This window comes from Scleropages formosus, chromosome 22 (assembly GCF_900964775.1).
Source record: "Scleropages formosus chromosome 22, fSclFor1.1, whole genome shotgun sequence".
NCBI lineage: Eukaryota > Metazoa > Chordata > Actinopteri > Osteoglossiformes > Osteoglossidae > Scleropages > Scleropages formosus.
The window spans coordinates 3,245,480-3,264,845 of record NC_041827.1 but is presented as its reverse complement, the minus strand read 5'-3'; the positions used below and the strand labels follow the sequence as shown (position 1 = coordinate 3,264,845).

Below are 19,366 nucleotides of genomic sequence, written 5' to 3'. Positions count from 1 at the left end.
CGAGGAGTTGGTGAAGACCTTGCCAGTTATGTTAAAATTTCATATTTATAAATTCATAAATTTGCTCATTAGTTAGCAGGAAACAAATTACATGCAAATGGTAAAAGTGAGCGATATTTAGTTCACATGATATTAAAGATCACATTTATGGTATATAGCGATACCATTTTAGATGATTTTTAGCACAGACTGCATCTCCATTCATACAATCCTCAACAGTGAAGTCTTCTTTTTTCTTACAGAATATTATTTTTGTTGGGAAATTTTCTAAATTCAAATGCAAGATAGCAATTTGTAGGTCTATTATTAAACATCCTCTGTTTTTACATTGCTTTTTTAACAGTGATTTTTCTGAATATGTTATTGTACGGCATATATTATATATGTATATATGTATACCATTTGTATATATATTATACATATCTCTAAAAGCTTTGCCCTAGGTTAATATTATAGACTAAAGAGAGTAATTGACTGGTCGGTAAGATATATTGCTTACGTCCACACAACAGAAAGCTGATGCTGGAAGAACTATTAAAGGTCAAGACACTGTAGAGCCTTTTGAAGACATAAATCCTTGGCAGTTTGAATGCTAATACATTACCTGGTTTTCAATAGCACATGTCTCCGTGTGCCGAGAGCTAACATGAAACAATAAAGACATGGTCATGATCACCTTGACTTTGTCCTCAAGCTTGAGTTTGTCTTCAGGCTGGTGCTGAGTCACCCTATAAAAGGTGCCTCTGTGGGAACAGGGTTTGCAGTGATGGGAGCGATAGCTGTAAACACCTGAACTTGGACATGGCTGCAGTTGCTTGGCTGGGGGTGGAAAGGTAGGAGAAGGGCAGATGGACCCAGACTGGTGACCCTTCTTCACTCCTCACTCTCCTCATCATCACCTTTGCTGCCCTTGCTCCAGCGCTGAAAGCAGTGAACAGTAGATGCCAAGAAGAAGCTGGCCATGATCGCAGCCACCGAGACCGAGATGCCGGAGAAGATAATGATCAGGAGATCGGTGAGCGTCAGGGTCTCCTGGCACTTCCGGAAACTTTCCTGTGAAAGCTGGCTCAGAGCCACCGTCCGCCCGTCCATGGGCAGTGAGCATTCCAAGCTTTCCACCCCTGCGGAAGAAGAAGAACAGACGGAATTGTGTTGGCATCAGTTACATTTCATTTGACTAGTGTGAAAAAGTAGTCAAGTCATCACTGATTATGGGTGTACTAATAATTTGCATGTAAACAACACCTTAATTCACAGATATGTGCTACTTGCTGGCATGAGGCAGTTTACTGTATTTATGCACCTACTCGAACGATGAACCTCGGTGCAGCAAGTGGTAGGGAACAAACTAGGTTTGCTTGAGACTTTCATGTGTACAGCTATGTCTTCTTCTCTCAGTGTAATGCATAAATTGTACTTTTGCTGAGATGTACATTGCTTTGGACAAAAGCGTCTGCTAAACGAATAAATGTAAATGTAAATGTAAAATGTATCCTTCAGCCTAATATAAAAAAGGCAGTCCTGGTTATTTATGACTTTGAACCAGACAGAGAAATGTTTTCCAGATGTTTCTTCGGCATGGTTAATGGCCTCTGTGCCCTTCTGAATTGCTCAGTAGAAAATGAAATACAGTACAACCCTGGTATTTCACCTTAAATCATAGTGTTTGTCACCACAATAAGTAGAAGACATTACAACATCAACAAAAATGGGAGCTGAATTGGGAAAATAAATTAAGTAACACTAAATTTAAAAAAAATATCAGTATTCAAGTACACTGGAAAGAACTTGGCATTGTCTGAACACATTCTCGAGAAAAGAAACATTCGGCTCATCGCTGGTACTTTTCTTCTTGCAATATGCTAATAAACGCCACGTCTATTCTGTCTATTTTCCATATAAAAAAAAAGAGATTTCTTAAAGAAATTTGCTCCTTTAAATAAAAATTCTCCCATAATATCATTCCTTTTAACATAGACTTCTCTGCTTAACTTTCAGATACCTTTTCCCATGAATTTAAAGTTCTGGTGTTAAACTTAATTTTAAATTTGATTTTTGTTAGAGCCTGAATTTTGCATGTTAACTGAAAAAATTGGAGAACCTCTTTGGCTGAGAAATGCATATATTTTTCCCATTTTGATTAATGGAAATAAGGTCTTCTGAGCATGTTCCTTCCCATAAATATATTATGCTATTGGGTGAAGGAACCCTGTATTAAAGTTAACGATTATTGACTGAGTATTTCTTTTATTTTCTTAAGAACAAATACTAATGAATTAAAAAAGCAGAATTTTGTTTCGTTTTATTTGTAATTTAAGCACTAGTGCCTCACACTTATTTGGCTGAGGGTTCAGAGATGGATTCAAATCTGACTCGGCCTGTGTAGAGCTCACAGTTTCTCGTTGTGTTAGTGCGTATTTCCTCCAGGCGCTCTGGTTTCCTCCCACGGTCCAAACACATTTGTTCCTGGTGAATTTTTTACTTTGATTTGTCCCTACTGTGCCAGTAGTAGAATTACAGGGTGTGAAGAGTACTCCCTAGAGGGGACACCAATCCATCACAGAGCAAAGAGATTATTGATAATGGATAGTTGGAAGGTTATTTGTAATGCAGAGTTCATGTTACTTGCATACAGTTTCTGGCCATATTGGCAACGACATGTCCAGGACTTTCAACTGTACATTATTTACGTTTGGTACTGTTTTGCCCACTGCCTATAATTGGTTCATGACAGGGAGCAAACTACATGAGCGAGAACTATTGCTCAGTGTCAGAGACCTTTTCTAGAAAGATAACTTAATCTAGGGAGTGAATGGACCATGCTGCCCCAAAGTGGCATTAAATTCCCTGGCGCTGACAATGCAGCTAATGGTTGGCTTTCAGAGCCCTGCATTGCGTGCGGGTCTCTTCCCAAGAGGAATTTCCACACTCAAGCAGGTGGCTAAGAATAAAATGCTGCATAGACACAGAGATGTATATTTCATCTAAATTAAGCCCTTTGTGTATTCCTGCTGTAGTAATCACCACAATAAATAAAGCCGAAAGATTACTGTTTGCTTTTACATAACCTGATACTGTTTTTTTTTTTTTTTTTATTGCAGTGAATGAGTAACACTAATAAAAGAGTCCAAATTGCATTAAATAAGGCAAGCGTGCATTTCGCATTCATTATATAATATATTCTGAAATATACACAGATTTTGATTTGAGGCAAATAAATGTATATTTACATCATACTTGTTAAGAAAAAAGCTACATGTTATCTGACAGGCTCCTGTGAATCGGAGAAAATGTGGTATTTAGTTTCCTTCTTGTATTCAAGCCAATGAAGTGTGGTTCATATGGTGGAAAATGAAGAGGGACACAATGATCGGTCTCTTGCCTTGGAACACACACAGTTTTGATTGCACGGGCGGATGCGTTTTTTTCATGTGTAAGATATTGACTGATTAATGGTTTTAATATGTGGACAGGCAGAATAAGCAATAAATACTAATACGCACAATGAGTTGAAGGAGAACAGAGCTCAAAGCACAATCAATAGCATTCAAAACATTCCATTTATCACAATACCAGCATCACATACCAGTGATTCTATTCGCTTTGGTCCCATGTGGGTCAACATATTTACAATTATATTTATTCATTTTACACATTCCTCCAAAACAATTTACACTCTTAAGCTATTTACAATAATTTACCCATGTATACAGCTTGGTAATTGTCCTGGAGCAATTTTGGGCAAGTACATTGCTCAAGGGTACTACACCTGGAGGTGGGATTCAAATCTGTAACTTTTTTTGGTCTAAGGGCAGCACCTCTAATCAATACATTCCCAGTTGCCCCATGTGTTTGGCTCGGTGAAAGAGTGTATCATTGATTGGAGCGAATGGTACTCGGCTGCCAGAGCCTTAAGCAATTACTTAAAATTTTCCTCAACGGCCCAGTTCCTGGCAACAGGTGTGACTCCTCCTCTCTTCCTAATAAGTGTTTTACTCTCTTTTCGACCCAAACCTTAATAATCCTCCTGTACAGCACTGGTGCTATGTGTCAATGAATCTCAGGATTTAACAAGTCCACTCTTGAGCTCACATGCTGCTGCACGTGACAAGTGATGAGTTGTCCTTTGAGCCCAGTCGTTCCATTCTGTTTGCATTTCCAGTCTGTGTGGAATAAGCCAAGGTGTTCAGTGGAAAAGCAAACAGCACAATCTCCGTCGCTCTCTAATAAAATACAGTTACCGCTGAGATGAGGTGAGCAGTTTGCGTAGGCAGAACCTCATCAAAGCTCAAATCTGGATTTTAATTTACCGACACACTTTTTCAATATACAGCTCAGGCAATTCATGTCAGCAACTCATTTAACATGAAACATCTGGCAGATGATAAAATAAAGGAACAATAGAAAACTTAGGAGAGCTGTTTTTTTCCCCCCTGCTATAACTGTTCAGTAATAAGTTAATTTATCCATCATTAAACATGTAATTACTTTTTAATTTGTTTTATTCTAAAAATAAATTCAAGATCAATTAAACTGCATTAAAAAAACCTTCTATATACAGTAATTGCTGCCCATTTTAGAGCAAAGAAGTATATTTTCATGAATATTGCAGAAAGTATGTGTACACTCAAATTTATATTGTGTATTTATTTTAAGTTTAAAATGTTATTCATTATTAATTTTAATATATTTAAAAATTTCACTTTCCCTGATTCAGTTGCCTCACAAGGGACCATAGAAATCAGCTGGTTTTATAAGCATCACGCCCATGACCACACCCCAAATGCAAGCACTTGGCTATAATCAACAGAGTGGGGTATGAAGGGTTTCACTCCACTGCTCCCTGGTTGCAGAATCTCACTGAGACAACCATCCCCCCCGTCCTCTCAAAACATCCACTTCGCCTTACCTGTCCTGCTCCTTGCGTCTCCCTTCCTTGCTCCCCGGCCTGACTCCTCATCCCTGAATCCTGACCTTCACTTCGTTCCTTCGACCATGTCTCCGGATCCTCCTTTGCTACAACGTTCGCCCCTCAAGTTTAGACCCTCACCTCCCCCTGACCACGAGACTTGCATCGCCACTTCCTCATTCCAATAAAAGATCCTGCATTTGTGTCTCACCTCCCGTGCCCCGACTCCTCCTGTGTCACATAAAGACTATTGAGCTCCACACTGTGTGAAATAATACCTAAACTTGGTATTGTAGATTAAAAAAAAGCACAGTATTGGAAAATTTGCAGTTAGGGTTATTGTTAAGAGTTTTTATGCTGTTTCGAGATTAATTCATTTTGATCTGATAGTTCAAAAGTTTCCTATTGCAAAATACACACCTGTCACTCTTGATTCTGATCACAAAAATATGAGCCTAGAGTCCGCAAGTCAGTGTCTGTTGGATTATTTGAATTATGTCACTCTCATTTTTGGGTGCGCTTGCGTAAGGGACTTTCACTGGAATTTTGTCTTGAGAAGAGGTGAACTATAAGCTTACTCTGAGCTGCTCTCAGTAAAAATGACCACGAGATATAAACAGGGTGAACCATTATGTTAACACTGTATGTGGATTTGGAGAAAACCGTCAGATAAACAAGCAAATCTGAGTATCTTCCCTCACTGATACATGGGTAAACACTGGGTTCATGTTACAGTGTGGAAGAAGTCCAGTCGCAGCTTCTGGGCTGGAAATTTGGGCAGCTGATGCTCTCAAGACAACAAAGCGTCACCTGCTACAGTGAAAACATGGTGAAGAACAGCCACATCTCAACCAGTGAAACCTAGAAAGTGAGTCATCGTTTTAGAGGTCACTTGTTTTTATACTGGAAAGTAGAAATTGCATAATAAAGTTGCTTCGTATCTAGTTCACTTCACAGTGTGATTAATGACTTCTATTTATGTTCAATGCAGCACAAACTTATTGGTATTTGTGATGAGCTGGTCTGTTGAGGAAGTGATCTAATCCACTCCACGTAGGATGATTGACCCGAATTCCATCAAGAACTTTGCCGAAGAACTTCAGTGTTTCGAAGACCAACTTTTCCTAGGCCTTAATGCTTTTTGTGCAGCAGCAGAGGTTAGTGCAGTGGTTACAGCTGCAGGTTTCAACCCTGAAGGTTGTAGGTTTAAGTTCCACCTTTCTGTGATATCTTGAGTAAGGTAGATACCCTAAATGTTACTCTACTAAAAACTTCTCGACAATTCTGTTGCATTATTGCAAGGAGGGAAAAGGAAAAAAAACTGGGAGATCCCCACCCAAAAATGTTTTTCCACAGAAGAATTTAGGAATGGTGCCTGTTTTCCTTGCGTAATAGTTTTGTTTGAGTTATACACTGAGTGGAAACCCAGCATTGACAACACACCTATTATATAACCTCGACCTGAGAGGGTTTTTAGTATTTCTACTTCTCTGAGAAGAGACACAACCATTTGTTTAATTTCTTCTCTGAAAGCTGCTTTGGTTACTTTTCACCGAACGTAATGGGCTATAATCCCCTGTTATTTCATCGGGGGATCAAGAGATTAAGAGATGACAGGATGGGAGAGGAACAAACTGCTGTCCCCTTGAATCTCTTCCCTAAATGACCTTACCACTTAGTTCCCCCTAAATACATCGCGTTTCCACGTGTTACTATTTATTGGCTCAGTGGATTATTTTGTGAGGAATTGTCCCTGAAAATGCTAAGGTTTTCATTATGGAGACACAATTATTCTTTATTCATTCTTTTAACATGCAGCACTTTTGTTCTACACTTAACCACATGAAGAAACAAAAACACAACAGCAATTTGATTTGTTTGCATCTATTTATGATAGTTTAATAGGAGCACACTATATAGGGAGAATATTTTTGTAATAAAATTAATGCACATTTCAAAAGGTATGATTTGGACCATATCTTTACCTTTTTAAAATTTAGGATAGCGTGGGATAGGTTGTTATAGTTTATTAGTTCCTACAGGCAAATTAATACTTTGCGACCTGTCAGGGCTTTTTATTAAGGATGACATTTCTCATTTCCAGATGTGTAACAATAATCTATTAATCTTATTTATTTCCTTCATTTAAACATTTACCTGACACTTTTCTCCAAAGTAACTTACAATGTTAAGGTTACAACTATTTACCCATTTACACAGCTGGGTAATTTTTTTTTTTTTTTTTTACTGGAGCAATTCAGGGTAAGTAGCTTGCTTAAGGGTACTACAGCCAGAGGGGAGGCTTGAACCTGCAACCAGTTGCTCTAACTACTACGCTACCAGGGGTCCAGAAAAAAAAATTCAGGCTGGGGTTTAAACAAGTATATTGAGGGGGACAAATTTAACTTCTTGAGGTGTTCGGTTGTTCGCTGAGCTTGGCATTTAGGTTGCAAACGTTTTGTCACCAATGGAGGTGACATCATCAGTGCGCAAGTTGTGTGATTTGTGTTGGATGCTTCCTCCTTTATACCAGTTACACCCGGTTCAGAGTGTAACTTTTTGTGTGATTAAATGAGTGGTCAAACTTTAGAAAAGGGGGTGTGGTGGTGTGGCGGTGTGGCGGATTTGGCCTGTACCTGATCTTGAGTGGGTCTGGGGTTCAAGTCCTGCTTGGGATGCCTTGTGGCAAACTGGTGTCCCATCCTGGGTGTGTCCCCTCCCCCTCCAGCCCTGCGCCCTGTGTTGCCGGGTTAGGCTCCGGTTTGCCACGACCCTGCTTGGGACAAGCAGCTTGTGTGTGTGTCTGTGTGTGTGCTTCAGAAGAATAACATAAACCTTATGGATATGAAGAAATACTTTTTTTTTTTTTTTAGTCTATCCAGCTGATGCTTTCCTCCAAAGCATCTTACAATTATTTTCCCAGTTATGCAGTTGGGTAACTTCACTTTAAGTTAGAATAAGTACCTTGCTCAAGAGCACTACTGTAGGGATTCAAACCTATAACCTTTCAGGCCAAAGTGCTACCCACTATACTACTAGTTACCCCTTCACAATAAACACCTTTTTAAAACCATTTGAGATCTTATTTGTGGCAAGGAATGGACTGAAAACAAGTTATAATTTGCTTTTCTTAACAGCTGAAAAAAAAAATTTGTACTTCCCTGTATGATTCAGTCAGAATTTCTGATTATTTTCATCATTGTTTTCTTCTCTTAAATGTGGATCATTACTATATTCCATACATATTTGCCACTGCATGGCATTCCTACAAAAGCATTAGTCATGAAGGGCATTTCCTAAACAGGAATCAGACCTGTGAACGCAGGTTTAACCATGTTAACACCATAACTTCATGCAAGAAGGTGTGTCAGCCTGGGAAAAAAAACAGTGAAGAGGGAATAGGGAATTGCCGGGAACCTAACTGGAGAGAGCAGCAGACTGCGATCAGGGCATCCTGGATGTAGTTAGAGCAGAGATACAGTTGGTTACCCCATCCCTCGAACTTAGCCCTATAGCTGGGAGGACACTGTGAGTTGATAGGTTAAGATGCTGTCTTTTTTGAGTGGTGACCTTTCCAGTTCTGACACAGCGAAATGCCATCTTTGCTATACACCTGAGAGTCCACCAACTGGGGAAATGTCAGGGTGATTGACAGGACTTACTGTATAAGTGAGGATGGATAGGATTCTCAGAAGAGACTTGAAAATACCCATAAATTGATATCGGATATTTTGTCAGTAATTGATATGATCAGCAGGACATGATGTGAGACATTAGTCCTTGAAAAGCCAATTAACTCCTTTAGTTTTGCATGGATGCATTTAGGGACAACTGATAGTGTATGGATTACAGCTGCTGCTCTTGGATCCCATGGTTGCAGGTTCAAATCCCAGCTGTAGTGCACTTAAGAAAGGCACTTATCATAAATGGCTCCAGTGAAAAAAGGTCAATAACTGCCATGTCCTTTAGAGAAAAGTGTCAGATGAATGTAGAAAGGATTACTTTGTCCGGTTGGCAGCCATGATGACAGTCCAGTGCTGTGTGAACTCAACCTGTGGCATTGTATCATAGACTGCCAACACCTAAAGCATTATGCCAATAGCACAACCTATGATTGCAGTACATAATATGATAATCATTTTAATTAAATTGCAAAATTTCTTTCATTTGTTCTTAATTCAAGAATGGTTTAGAAGAAGGCAGAACCTGGTTAATACTATACAAAATTCTTCATGAACAGAGTCACTGGTGGACAGTGCACCTACCTTAGTTGCTTTGACACAACTTATTAGAAAATCAGAGCATTATCACTCAGATAGGAGGCCTTTCAGTACGTTTGAGTTTTGAATGAAAGAAAAAACACTTTACACCAACAATTTCACAGCATTCAAATAAATTGCAGCCCTTGCTTCTGTCTGATACAAGACAGCTCAACGACTAAGTCAATGACAAATTCATTCTGTCTGGCTCCAGGATCTATCCATTCACACCCTGGTCAACATGAAGATTTTATAGAAAAACTAGCTGCCAAAAGCCCGAAGTTTAATAAGTGTAAAGAACAGAGCATCTCCGCATGTCAGAAAGGTCTTATCACATGGTGAAGATTTCATCAAGGAGCTCCAGAAATAGTCCCACATAGCAAGGATGGACGTAACAACATACACAGACAAATTTGTCAACATAATCTGTGAGTAGAACTAGTAGGACACTGGACTCCCGTAATACTTAACTGGAGATCAACGTCCTTTTAGAATTGAAACAATTGCTGTTTCCTCTATTCTTAATCCATATTATCAAGCAGACCTTTCTGCAAGATTACATCCCAGTGTTGGGCAGCTGTGTATGTTATGATATGTTTTTGTTGTTAAGAGCCATCAAGTCAATTTTGACTCTTAGCAACCACATAAACAGAGTGTCTCCAGGGACTTTTGTTGTCCACTTGCATCCTTAGTGTTGGAAGGGGTGTGTCCATTGTCCATTGCTGGCTCGTCAGCGCCTTTGTCCTTCAATTTTCCCAAGCATTGCCGTCTTTCTTTTCATTTCTTTTACAGAGTGTATTGAAGAGAAATCTAATTTACTTGGCCAGCACTCTTAATATGACTCAGCTATACTATAATAGTACTAAAATTTCATGTTTTTGTCAACAACTGCTTGTCCCAAGAGCCTAACCTGGCAACACAGGGCACAAGGCCAAGGGGGTAGGGGACACACCCAGGACGGGACGCCAGTCCATCGCAAGGTATCCCAAGCAGCGATCGAACTACACAGCGGGCACCAGCTGAACCTGCTTTGCCACCACACCCTCCTCCTTAGTATAAAAATACACACTATAATACAGGTCAACTGAAAAAACATGATAGTTACTCCATCTATTTGTAATAATCTCTCATGTTTGCTTGCTGGTTCAGATTACCAAGTGTTGTGCTCAGACTGGTGTTATTTCCAGAAATGTAACCGTGCCACACTTTACCATACAATGCTTTCTACTATGAGTTATAATTGATGATAAATAAATGATGAACTGTGGTCTAATGAGCACTTTTTTAAAATTGCCACTCAGTAGAAAATGTGCACCTATTGCATACTGTATATATTGCTTAGTGGTGTCACCTTACAAACTGAAAGTGTCCTGCTCTAATTCTCACTCCTTCGATGTTCATATCCGCATGCATGGAAAATTATTTTATTTTGCTGATAGGAGCTCACCGTCACTTTTTTATGCAGATGTCAGCTCGAATCTGACATTTTAACCAGCAACTAAGGATGAAGGTTATGATGGTAAAGGACACCATGTCTTCCTTATGGCGGATGTGTTCTTCCACACCAGGTTAATGTAACACCACTTGGGAGGAGTCCAGAGACAGACACCAGATTTTCACCTCAAGCGGAAAGGTCACCGTGGTCTATTTCAGGACACTAACAGCAGGTGATGTGTTTGTGCTCCTCCCCAACCCTCATACTCAGAGCTGTAAACATCTAGCGGTGCAGAAGGAAGACCTGCAGGAAGACTTGCTGACACAGTGAGGTTCAGGTGTTCAGGTGTCAGCTTTGCATCTCCATTTGAGACCTGACTGTATCTCTCCAATGTTCATGGTGCTACTACGTGTCTTTCCGGCATCTCTGAGGGGTCACTTCGCACCAAAGCCTGGGGCCACAGTGAGGAAGCCCCCAGATGAAGGTATAAACACAGACGTTCCCTAAGTCAGGTAAAGGTGAGAGCTTTGGAATAAAACACTGCACAGAGAAAACTCTGTTCTTACTGTTACGCTGAAGTCCACTGCATGGTAACAATGCCAGCTTTGGGAAGTACAGATGCATTTGTGTCGCTGACACTTTTCTCCAAACTGGCTTACAGTGTTAAGTTCCCATCATTTACTTACCCATTTATATAGCCGGGCAATTGTACTGGACCATTTTAAGGTAAGTACCTTGGTGAAGGGTACAACAGCTGAAAGTGGGATTCAAACCTGAGACCTTTGCAGCTGTCTACTATAAATAAAAAAAACACATACATACTTTCTGAACTGCTTGTCCCATATGGGGTAGCAGGGAACCAGAGCCTAACCCAGCAACTCAGGGCATAAGGCTGGAGGGGGAAGGGACACACCCAGGACTGGACGCCAGTCCGTCGCAAGGCACCCCAAGCAGGACTTGAACCCCAGACCCACCAGATAGCAGGAGCCGGTCCAACCCACTGCGCCCCCCTAAATAAAAATATTACATCATATATACATATTAAATCCTACCTTAATAGGTTCTCCTCACAGTTTCCCTTCATACCACCTCCACCTCCATCTCCATGTATATTAAATGAATGCACACTCTACACACAGCCCCTTCTGATGCTTGTTTTAATTCTGCAAAACTTTCATTGGCACCGGGGAATGGCATCTGCATGCGGTTTATGTACGCACGTTTATGCTTAGTTGCATATTTATGCTTGCTTGCATATCTGGATGACAACTGTATCTATGCCACCCCCTTCCAAGAGAAAATGTTGACAGATGCCTCAGTAAATTAAGTTAACCCTGGCAATCTGAATGCTGGGGAAGACCAGCATTTGAGTGTCTGCAGTAAAATTAACTGAGCCTCAGAACAAACACACACACACACACACACACACACACACACACACACACACACACACAAAGATGTTATTGCCACGGTGTGTGGGATTGTTTCACAGCATATGTCGAGTCATATTTGTGTTGTCCCAGATAATATATTGTTATTAATGTGCACTCCACACATTTTTATCAGTAAGCAGCTGAATCTATTCAGTTGACTGGGGACAAGCTGCAAGTATTAAAAGGCACACAGCAGCTGAAAACCATTAAAATCATAATCTCTCATTCAAAATGTTTATCTGTCAGGAGGGGACTGGACTTCAGGGCAGAAGTCTGAAGTCTATGTCAGGGAATTTGCTGAGAAAGAAGATGCTGCGCAAGAAACTCTCTGGGACTCCCATCATATGCAGTGCACATGGAATTTAGCCCATACCATAACTGCTTAATTCTGGCAAAAATTTGCATTAGTTGTATTATAATCCATGATACACTGCTTTTCTGTGCTTAAAACAACACATACATACATATTTGGTCATCGAGAGCCGTTATCAAATTAGCGGCCTAATTACTAAGTATTTACATATATACTCACTTTATTTGAGTTATAAGTATTCTATAGCAGGGGGGCACGGTGGCGCAGCGAGTTGGACTGGGTCCTGCCCTCCAGTGGGTTCGGGGTTTGAGTCCCGCTTGGGGTGCCTTGCAATGGACTGGCGTGTTGTCCTGGGTGTGTCCCCTCCCCCTCCAGCCCTGCGCCCTGTGTTGCCGAGTTAGGCTCCGGCTCCCCGCGACCCCATATGGGACAAGCGGTTCAGACAGTGTGTGTATGTATGTCTGTATTCTATATTGTCTTACACCTTAAAAGACAATTCTTTGCATTACAAGGAGCAAATTATGATTTTGTTCAGATAACACCTTTATCCAAGGTGACTTCTTCAGCTAGATACACTCCACTAAACTGCCATTCACAGCACAGCGATGTAACACACACATTACGGGCAATTTAGAGTCATTCATTTTGTCCAAAACAGCTTCTCTTTTTAAGTTACTTACAATTATTTACCCATTTATACAGCTGGGCAATTTTTACTGGTGCAATTCAGGGTAAGTACCCTGCTCCAGGGTCCAACAGCTAAAGGCTGGAACCAAACCTGTGACCCTCAATTCCAAAAGCAGCAGCTCTAACCCCTCCACTACCAGAAAAGAACAGAAGGAGCACTGGAAGACAGCCATGGAGTATTATAGAGTAATTAATAAAGGGAAACTGCCTGTTAGGGTGTGTTATAATAACTGTTACTATAGTAATTGTGTCAATTTTAATGGCTTGGAGTGATATTTTATCATAAAAGTCACTTTTGTGGCTCAGGAACTCAAAAATGTTTATCACCAGAAGTAAAGTTGACTTTACTTTCACCACACTAAGGATTTTTCAGGAATACGTTACCTTCCTAATGTGGGGGGACTGTATTATTATGTATATTAAAAACTCATACACATGCATTCGTTCAGTTTTCACGAAATCACAGAGAATCTGGCTTTCTGGCATTTTCGACACTCCGTTTGGATATAGAATCAGCATTCGCTGAAAACTTCCTTAAAACAACTGATCTCTCTCTCTCTCTCTCTCTCTCTCTCTCTCTCGTGTGCATCTTTTTAAAAAAGCCTCTGAGACAGTAATGCGAACATCATCATCACTCTGCTCACCGGGGCAGAAGTCCCGACCCTCGGGCCGCATATTTCCCTTACTGGGGACGTCTGCTGTTTCATTCCAGTCAACAGCAGGCCTGTCACTTAGTAATTAATGGAATGCAAACAAACCCCAGTTGGGGTGAGGGTGAAGGGGCGGGGGGGGGGGGGGGGGGGCAGGTGTGTGACATACATGTCTCACAGGCACAAGCCACAGGTGTTCTCTCACCACACCCACCAGGCTGTGAAGTAGATACGAGGAACTCCTTTCTCATCACATGCACTGTTTCTATCATCTCTACACCAACCAAAGTGATTAAGGGTCAAGGAAAAATAACAGTGCGGGATGTGAAGGAAAAAGGTTGAATTTGTTCAAGCAAAACATTTACACCAAAACAAAAAAAGCAGTTATGTAAGAATGGAGAATTGGCTCTATGGTACAGAATATGAAACATCCTTTTACATATTTTCGTTCAGCCTAAAGCAACTTGTGAAGTTAAGCTGCTTATAATTATTTACCACTTTATACAGATAGGTAATTTCACTGGTGCAAGTTTGGGTAAGTACCTTGCTCAAGGGTACTACAGGTGGAAGTGGGGTTTGAACCAACAACCTTTGGGTCTAAAGGCAACACATCTAAGCACTATGGTACCAGCTTCCACCCAAGGTGGTAACTACTTCCTTCCCATAAAGAGAGAGAAAAAGCCCTTATTTAGCTCGCTCACCATTCGGAAGCTTGTGTCTGTTCTCCATCAGCCAGGTGAACAGGTTGGCAAAGTTGCAGTTGCAAACCCAGGGATTCCCCTCCAGTCGCACCAGCCTCAAGGAGGGTAGTTGACTCAGGGCCCCCACCTGCAGGCCAGAGAGAGCATTGCGCTCCAGCTCCAGCTCTCGCAAAGAGGTCAGGCCCTGGAAGGCATCCTTGCTGACCCTGCTCAGGTAAGGGTTGCTGCCCAGGCGCAGCTTGATCAGGCTGCGGGACTCCCCGAAGGTGCCCTTAGATATCTCCGTCAGGTTGTTGCTGCCCAGGTCCAGGAAGACCAGTCGAGAAGAAGTGCTCAGTGTGCCCGGTTCGATCTGCGAGAGCGAATTGTTCCGCAGGTCCAGGTACACCAGGTCGCTGTAGAGCACCAGGAAGTCAGAGGGGATCCGCGGAATCCAGTTATTAGAGAGCAGAAGACGGCGCACGTCCAGTGGGATGGAGTCCGGTAGTCGGGTCAGCCCCTGTCCGCTGCAGTCCACTGTGTGAGGATCTGGGCACAGGCAGCTGGGGGGGCAGTTGCCTCCCCATGTCAATAAGGCAGAGGAGAAAAAGACGAGAGCAGGCTGGAGCCAGCGGGCACATGGCAACATGGTCAAGGGGCTGCGAAGAGATAAAGGGTTTTGGATTAGGATTTTGACAGGGGGGTCGGGGACAGGGGGTATGGAAGGGGAGGGGGAGAAGGGGGATGGGGTTCAAAGGGTCGAGGATTAGGAGAGGGGAGGGGAGGGAGAGCGAGTGAGGTGAGAATGAGGAGTCAGTGTCCGCGGAGAGGCATCCTGCCATTGCCTGGGGTCCCGATCTGAAGGAGCGCGAGCGTGGAGCGCTAAGAGGGAGACGCTGGGCGCCGTTTTCTGTGAGATCGTGCAGCGAACCACATGGATGGAATAGCAGTCGATGCTCTTTGAAGGAGGAAGGGGAGGAGACTTAGCGCTCGAGAGAGAGAGCGAGAGGGATGCCGAGCCTGTGTTTTGTGTGTGTGTGTGTGTGTGTGTGTGTGTGTGTGTGAGAGAGAGGGCGGAGACATCACCAGAGATTAATAATAACTGGCACACCAAGACATGGGAGAGTGTAGCACAGGAGAGGGAGACGCAGAGAAGTTGCTTGAGGAACATAGCTGGGGGAGCCTGCAGGCAGGAGCAAACCCGATCAGCCAGCCCACGGTGCCTAAATTAACCGAATCAAGGAGTATGACATTAAGATGACCCCCTGGGGCAGTGCATTCTGGGAGAAGCTGCTTTCTTTTGCCTTGTGGGCAATTGTGAAGTTGACCTGAGACATGTACGTATTTCCAGGGGCAGAGGAGTGGGTATCTGGACAGCTTTCATGACGTATGAACATGGGGTTCGGATCTGATCCTTTGCCATGTGATCAAGTTGCCTTGGTTGAATCTTACACTTATTTTATTCCATCTCCTGTAACGGAAAAGACCTTAAAACACCCATAATCGGGACTGAGGCACATGTATGGGGACACAAAACCCACTGTCTTCCTCATCTCATACTGAGGTCAAACCTCCTGCTGTTCTCCCAAATTTTTTGCCAGCATGACAACTAAGCTAAAGCGTTATATTACGTCCTGTTTACCCCTGAAGTTAAAAAAAAAAAATCCGTTCCTTAAGCGCAACATTTTTTTTTTGGGTGATCACTCGTAATTACTTGTGATTTGGCAAAACACTGCCCCTTCCTATAATGGGGTTATGTAACCCTAATGACTGACTTCTGAAAATGCAGTATTACTGCAGTATTATGTCACTTCCTGAGCAAATGTTTCCAAATGAGTCTATAAATGCCAACCACTTTTTAAATATATCGTCCAGACTGGTTTTCTAGCAAGTTGTGCACAAATTTAGAGGCACACGCACATGAAAAGGGAAAACAATCCTTTAACCCAACTGTATTGTGTTGAGCCTTAGTCTGAAGGGCTGCTTCAATATCTGAAATAGCAACCTGCATGTTAATGAACATTAACTCTGATATAACTAAGAACATAATAAATATGTCAGCCATAGCAAATTCAGATTGGTCTGAGGGTTAGGTTTGGGGTGAACCCTAACCCTAAGGGTTAGAACTTTGTGTCTGTTATTTGATTTTCTTTACTTGGTCACAGCAATCAAAATAAGGTCTTGTTTAATTTTTTTTTTTTTCTTTCCTTGGTAAATCAGTTCATTTCACTTCACACGCTCTACGTGCCCTCACACCGGAGAAGCTCAGTCTACTCTTCCAATGCCGTATCTATGCGACTGATTTGCAAGCAGCACTTTTATAGCATTAGAATGCCTTTGTCATTTCATAATACGTTTTATTCCATAAATCATGCTCAATTCAAGGTGCGTGAGACTGAAGATTTACAATACGCAGACAGTGTGGTTGTTCCCTCTGCTCTGAGGGAAGCTTGCAGAGAGGCACACACAGCACAGCCCTTTTTCCACCAAAAACAGAGAGAGAATCTGGGAGGAGATCTGTTATTGACTTCAGACAATTAGTTATATAAATAAGTGGGAAAACATTGCTTTAGATTCGGAAAAATACATTGAGTAACAAATGAAAGAAACACAATGAATTCTTGGAGACGCTGTGCTTAATTTATAGCTAACCATACAATTAATTACCCAAGTTAAACCGAAGACTGTTATCTGAAGCCAGGTGTCCACACAACACTTCGGAGGCTGACATGAATTTTTTGGGATCAAATTTTTGCTCAGATGTGTACGGTAATTACCAGGATGGATGCTGCCCAAAAGCAATGAGTCTGCACAGAGTTCTGACCTTGTCTGCTGAGCAGCGCACCCTCAGCTTGACAAGGCCTGTGGAAATAAATTTATCAGAGAGGTCAGTGATTATTTCAATTCCTTGCTGTCCCATTTCCCCAATATTCGACCTTGTACCCGTCATGCTTCAGTTTCACAGTGTAAAATCTATGTACTATTGATAGGCATATCTCTTTTTTTAGTTTGCATGTGACGTGCCTTTGTGAGTGTGAATGGGAATGTGAATAGGGGCAACTAATAGCACAGTGGTTTGAGGTGCTGCCTTTGGATCTGCTGTAGTACCTTGGAGCACAATACTTACCCTAAATTACTCCAGTAAAATTACCCACCTGTATAAATGGGTAAATAACTGTCAGTAGCTTAACTTCATAAGTTGCTTTGGAGAAAATTTCAGATAAATCAATTCTGTGGCCCAGTGCCCAGGTTCCTTTCGAACCCACAAATCGAGATTTTTGTCCGGCTGATTGGTCTCAAGAAGTCAACCCATCTCCCTTCCTTCCCAAAACCGGCTTCCAAACGTGTGGCAGGGATCCACAAATAACCCTCTTCATACTGACCAAAAATCGGCACTTGGAGGCTCCTATAGCACGTCACCTGACCCCTCATGTCTTCTAGGGAAGGCACTAATGAATTTGTATGGAAAAAGTCTACAGGAGCATCTAGCTCTTTATCCCAAGCAAAGACATGTTCTTACAGCCTTCGGCTAAAATATCTCTGTTCGCCATTGCAAATAAACAATATATAAAGCAATTCATTTTATTGTGAAACTCTACAGTCTGCTGTACTGTACTGTACTGTACTGTTTTCCCTCCCTGAGGATAGCGTGCTCTAAAAAATCTTGCTAAGTAGACTGTCCTTCCTAGGCTTGAGACAGCATGCAGTTTTTCCTCCTGATTCGAAATTTCCAGCCCGGCCTTCGCTCACGGGGCCGCGCTAGTGCTGAATAGCACAGACACCCCACACACCATTCATCACCGCCAAGCCCAAGTTCTGCGGCAAGACGGCACACGCAGATGCCAGCAGAAACGCAAGATGGTAAAAGATTTAGCAGCATGATAAGTGGAGGTGCAAATTTTGTTATTAAATTTAGTCGCAGGTAACCATTTTTAGGTGAGCCTGCTGTGAGCGAGAAGGGCAAGGCCGTTCCCCATGATCCAATTAAACCGTGAACGCATCAATAAATGATGAATGTTGGCTGCTGCGAGTTGCTTTGCATGGAAAGGGATTGGACCCCTGTGTTGCAGACCAGGTGCCTTCCCATGAAAAGCACCACAGGGAGCGGCACAGGAAATGTCACCTCAATTTTTTTGAAAGTGCTCTTCGAGACACATAGGCCTTCATTGCAGGGTTTCAGCTTTTGGATGCCTTGTATTTGCCAGACAGGGGTTACAGCAGTGAAGAGAAGCCAAGGCAGGTCAACAGGCTTGTGGAGACAGCAAGGGCAACAGAGGGGCCTTTCCATTTGTAAAATGATCTTTATAAAATCATTATCTTTACGCACAGGGAACTTGACTATTGAAGCATTAGAGTGGCAGTGTCCCTGCGGGTCACAAATATTACTGTAGCCAGTAAAATATCTTCACACTGTCATCATATACAAAGCAAAACATTTGTACAAAATAAATATATATTGCAAAAAACATATAATTCAGCCCTTTTCCTTTTGCCTCCACAATGTGAATTAATTAATTGATTGTCAGATTGATTATAGCGTCTTGTGACCCTCGATTGTTTGAATGCATTTGCTAATGTGAGCAGTAACATGGATGTGGACTATTTCTCTGTAATAATTACCCTCCAAAGATGACTTCACAACTTTGTTTGCCCAGTTTGTTTGAAAAATCTTTGTTGACCATGACTGATTTATTGTTTCCCGGTCAAGGAGAGATTGCAGGCACAGCAAATCGATATTTAATTTCTTCAAAACTTGTGGCCATGAAGTCAGAAGTGCTGTAAGGCTTGGAGAGATAGAGTGCGAGAATACAATGAGTGTGAAGAGTTGCTGGACCAGTTCATCCATCGGTATGTTTCAGTATGACCTCCTTCAGTACTCCATCTACACATTTATTACAACCTAAATGTTAATGGTTACACCTTTAATTAGAATACAGTCAGTAAAGAAGGCCCATGAGGTAGCTAGTAGCATAGTAGTTAGAGCTACTGCTTTTGGACCC

At 41.9% G+C, this 19,366-nt stretch overlaps 1 protein-coding gene across 1 annotated transcript; it reads right to left on the bottom strand.

Moving 5' to 3' along the window:
* Nucleotides 1–629: 629 nt before the first annotated feature.
* Nucleotides 630–15,015, bottom strand: lrrc38b (leucine rich repeat containing 38b). The gene is made up of 2 exons (XM_018725555.1): nucleotides 14,388–15,015; nucleotides 630–1,121 (listed from the first exon to the last, which is right to left on the bottom strand). The coding sequence occupies exons 1-2, from the start codon at nucleotides 15,013–15,015 to the stop codon at nucleotides 874–876; spliced, it is 876 nt and encodes a 291-aa protein (XP_018581071.1). The 3' UTR covers nucleotides 630–873.
* Nucleotides 15,016–19,366: the final 4,351 nt, after the last annotated feature.

Excerpts from the sequence above, each read along its gene's own strand:
- lrrc38b (XM_018725555.1), bottom strand. The coding sequence starts at position 15,015 with ATGTTGCCATGTGCCCGCTGGCTCCAGCCTGCTCTCGTCTTTTTCTCC. Across the intron at positions 1,122-14,387 it reads CAGACACAAGCTTCCGAATG|GGGTGGAAAGCTTGGAATGC; the intron begins GTGAGCGAGCTA and ends CTTCTTCCGCAG.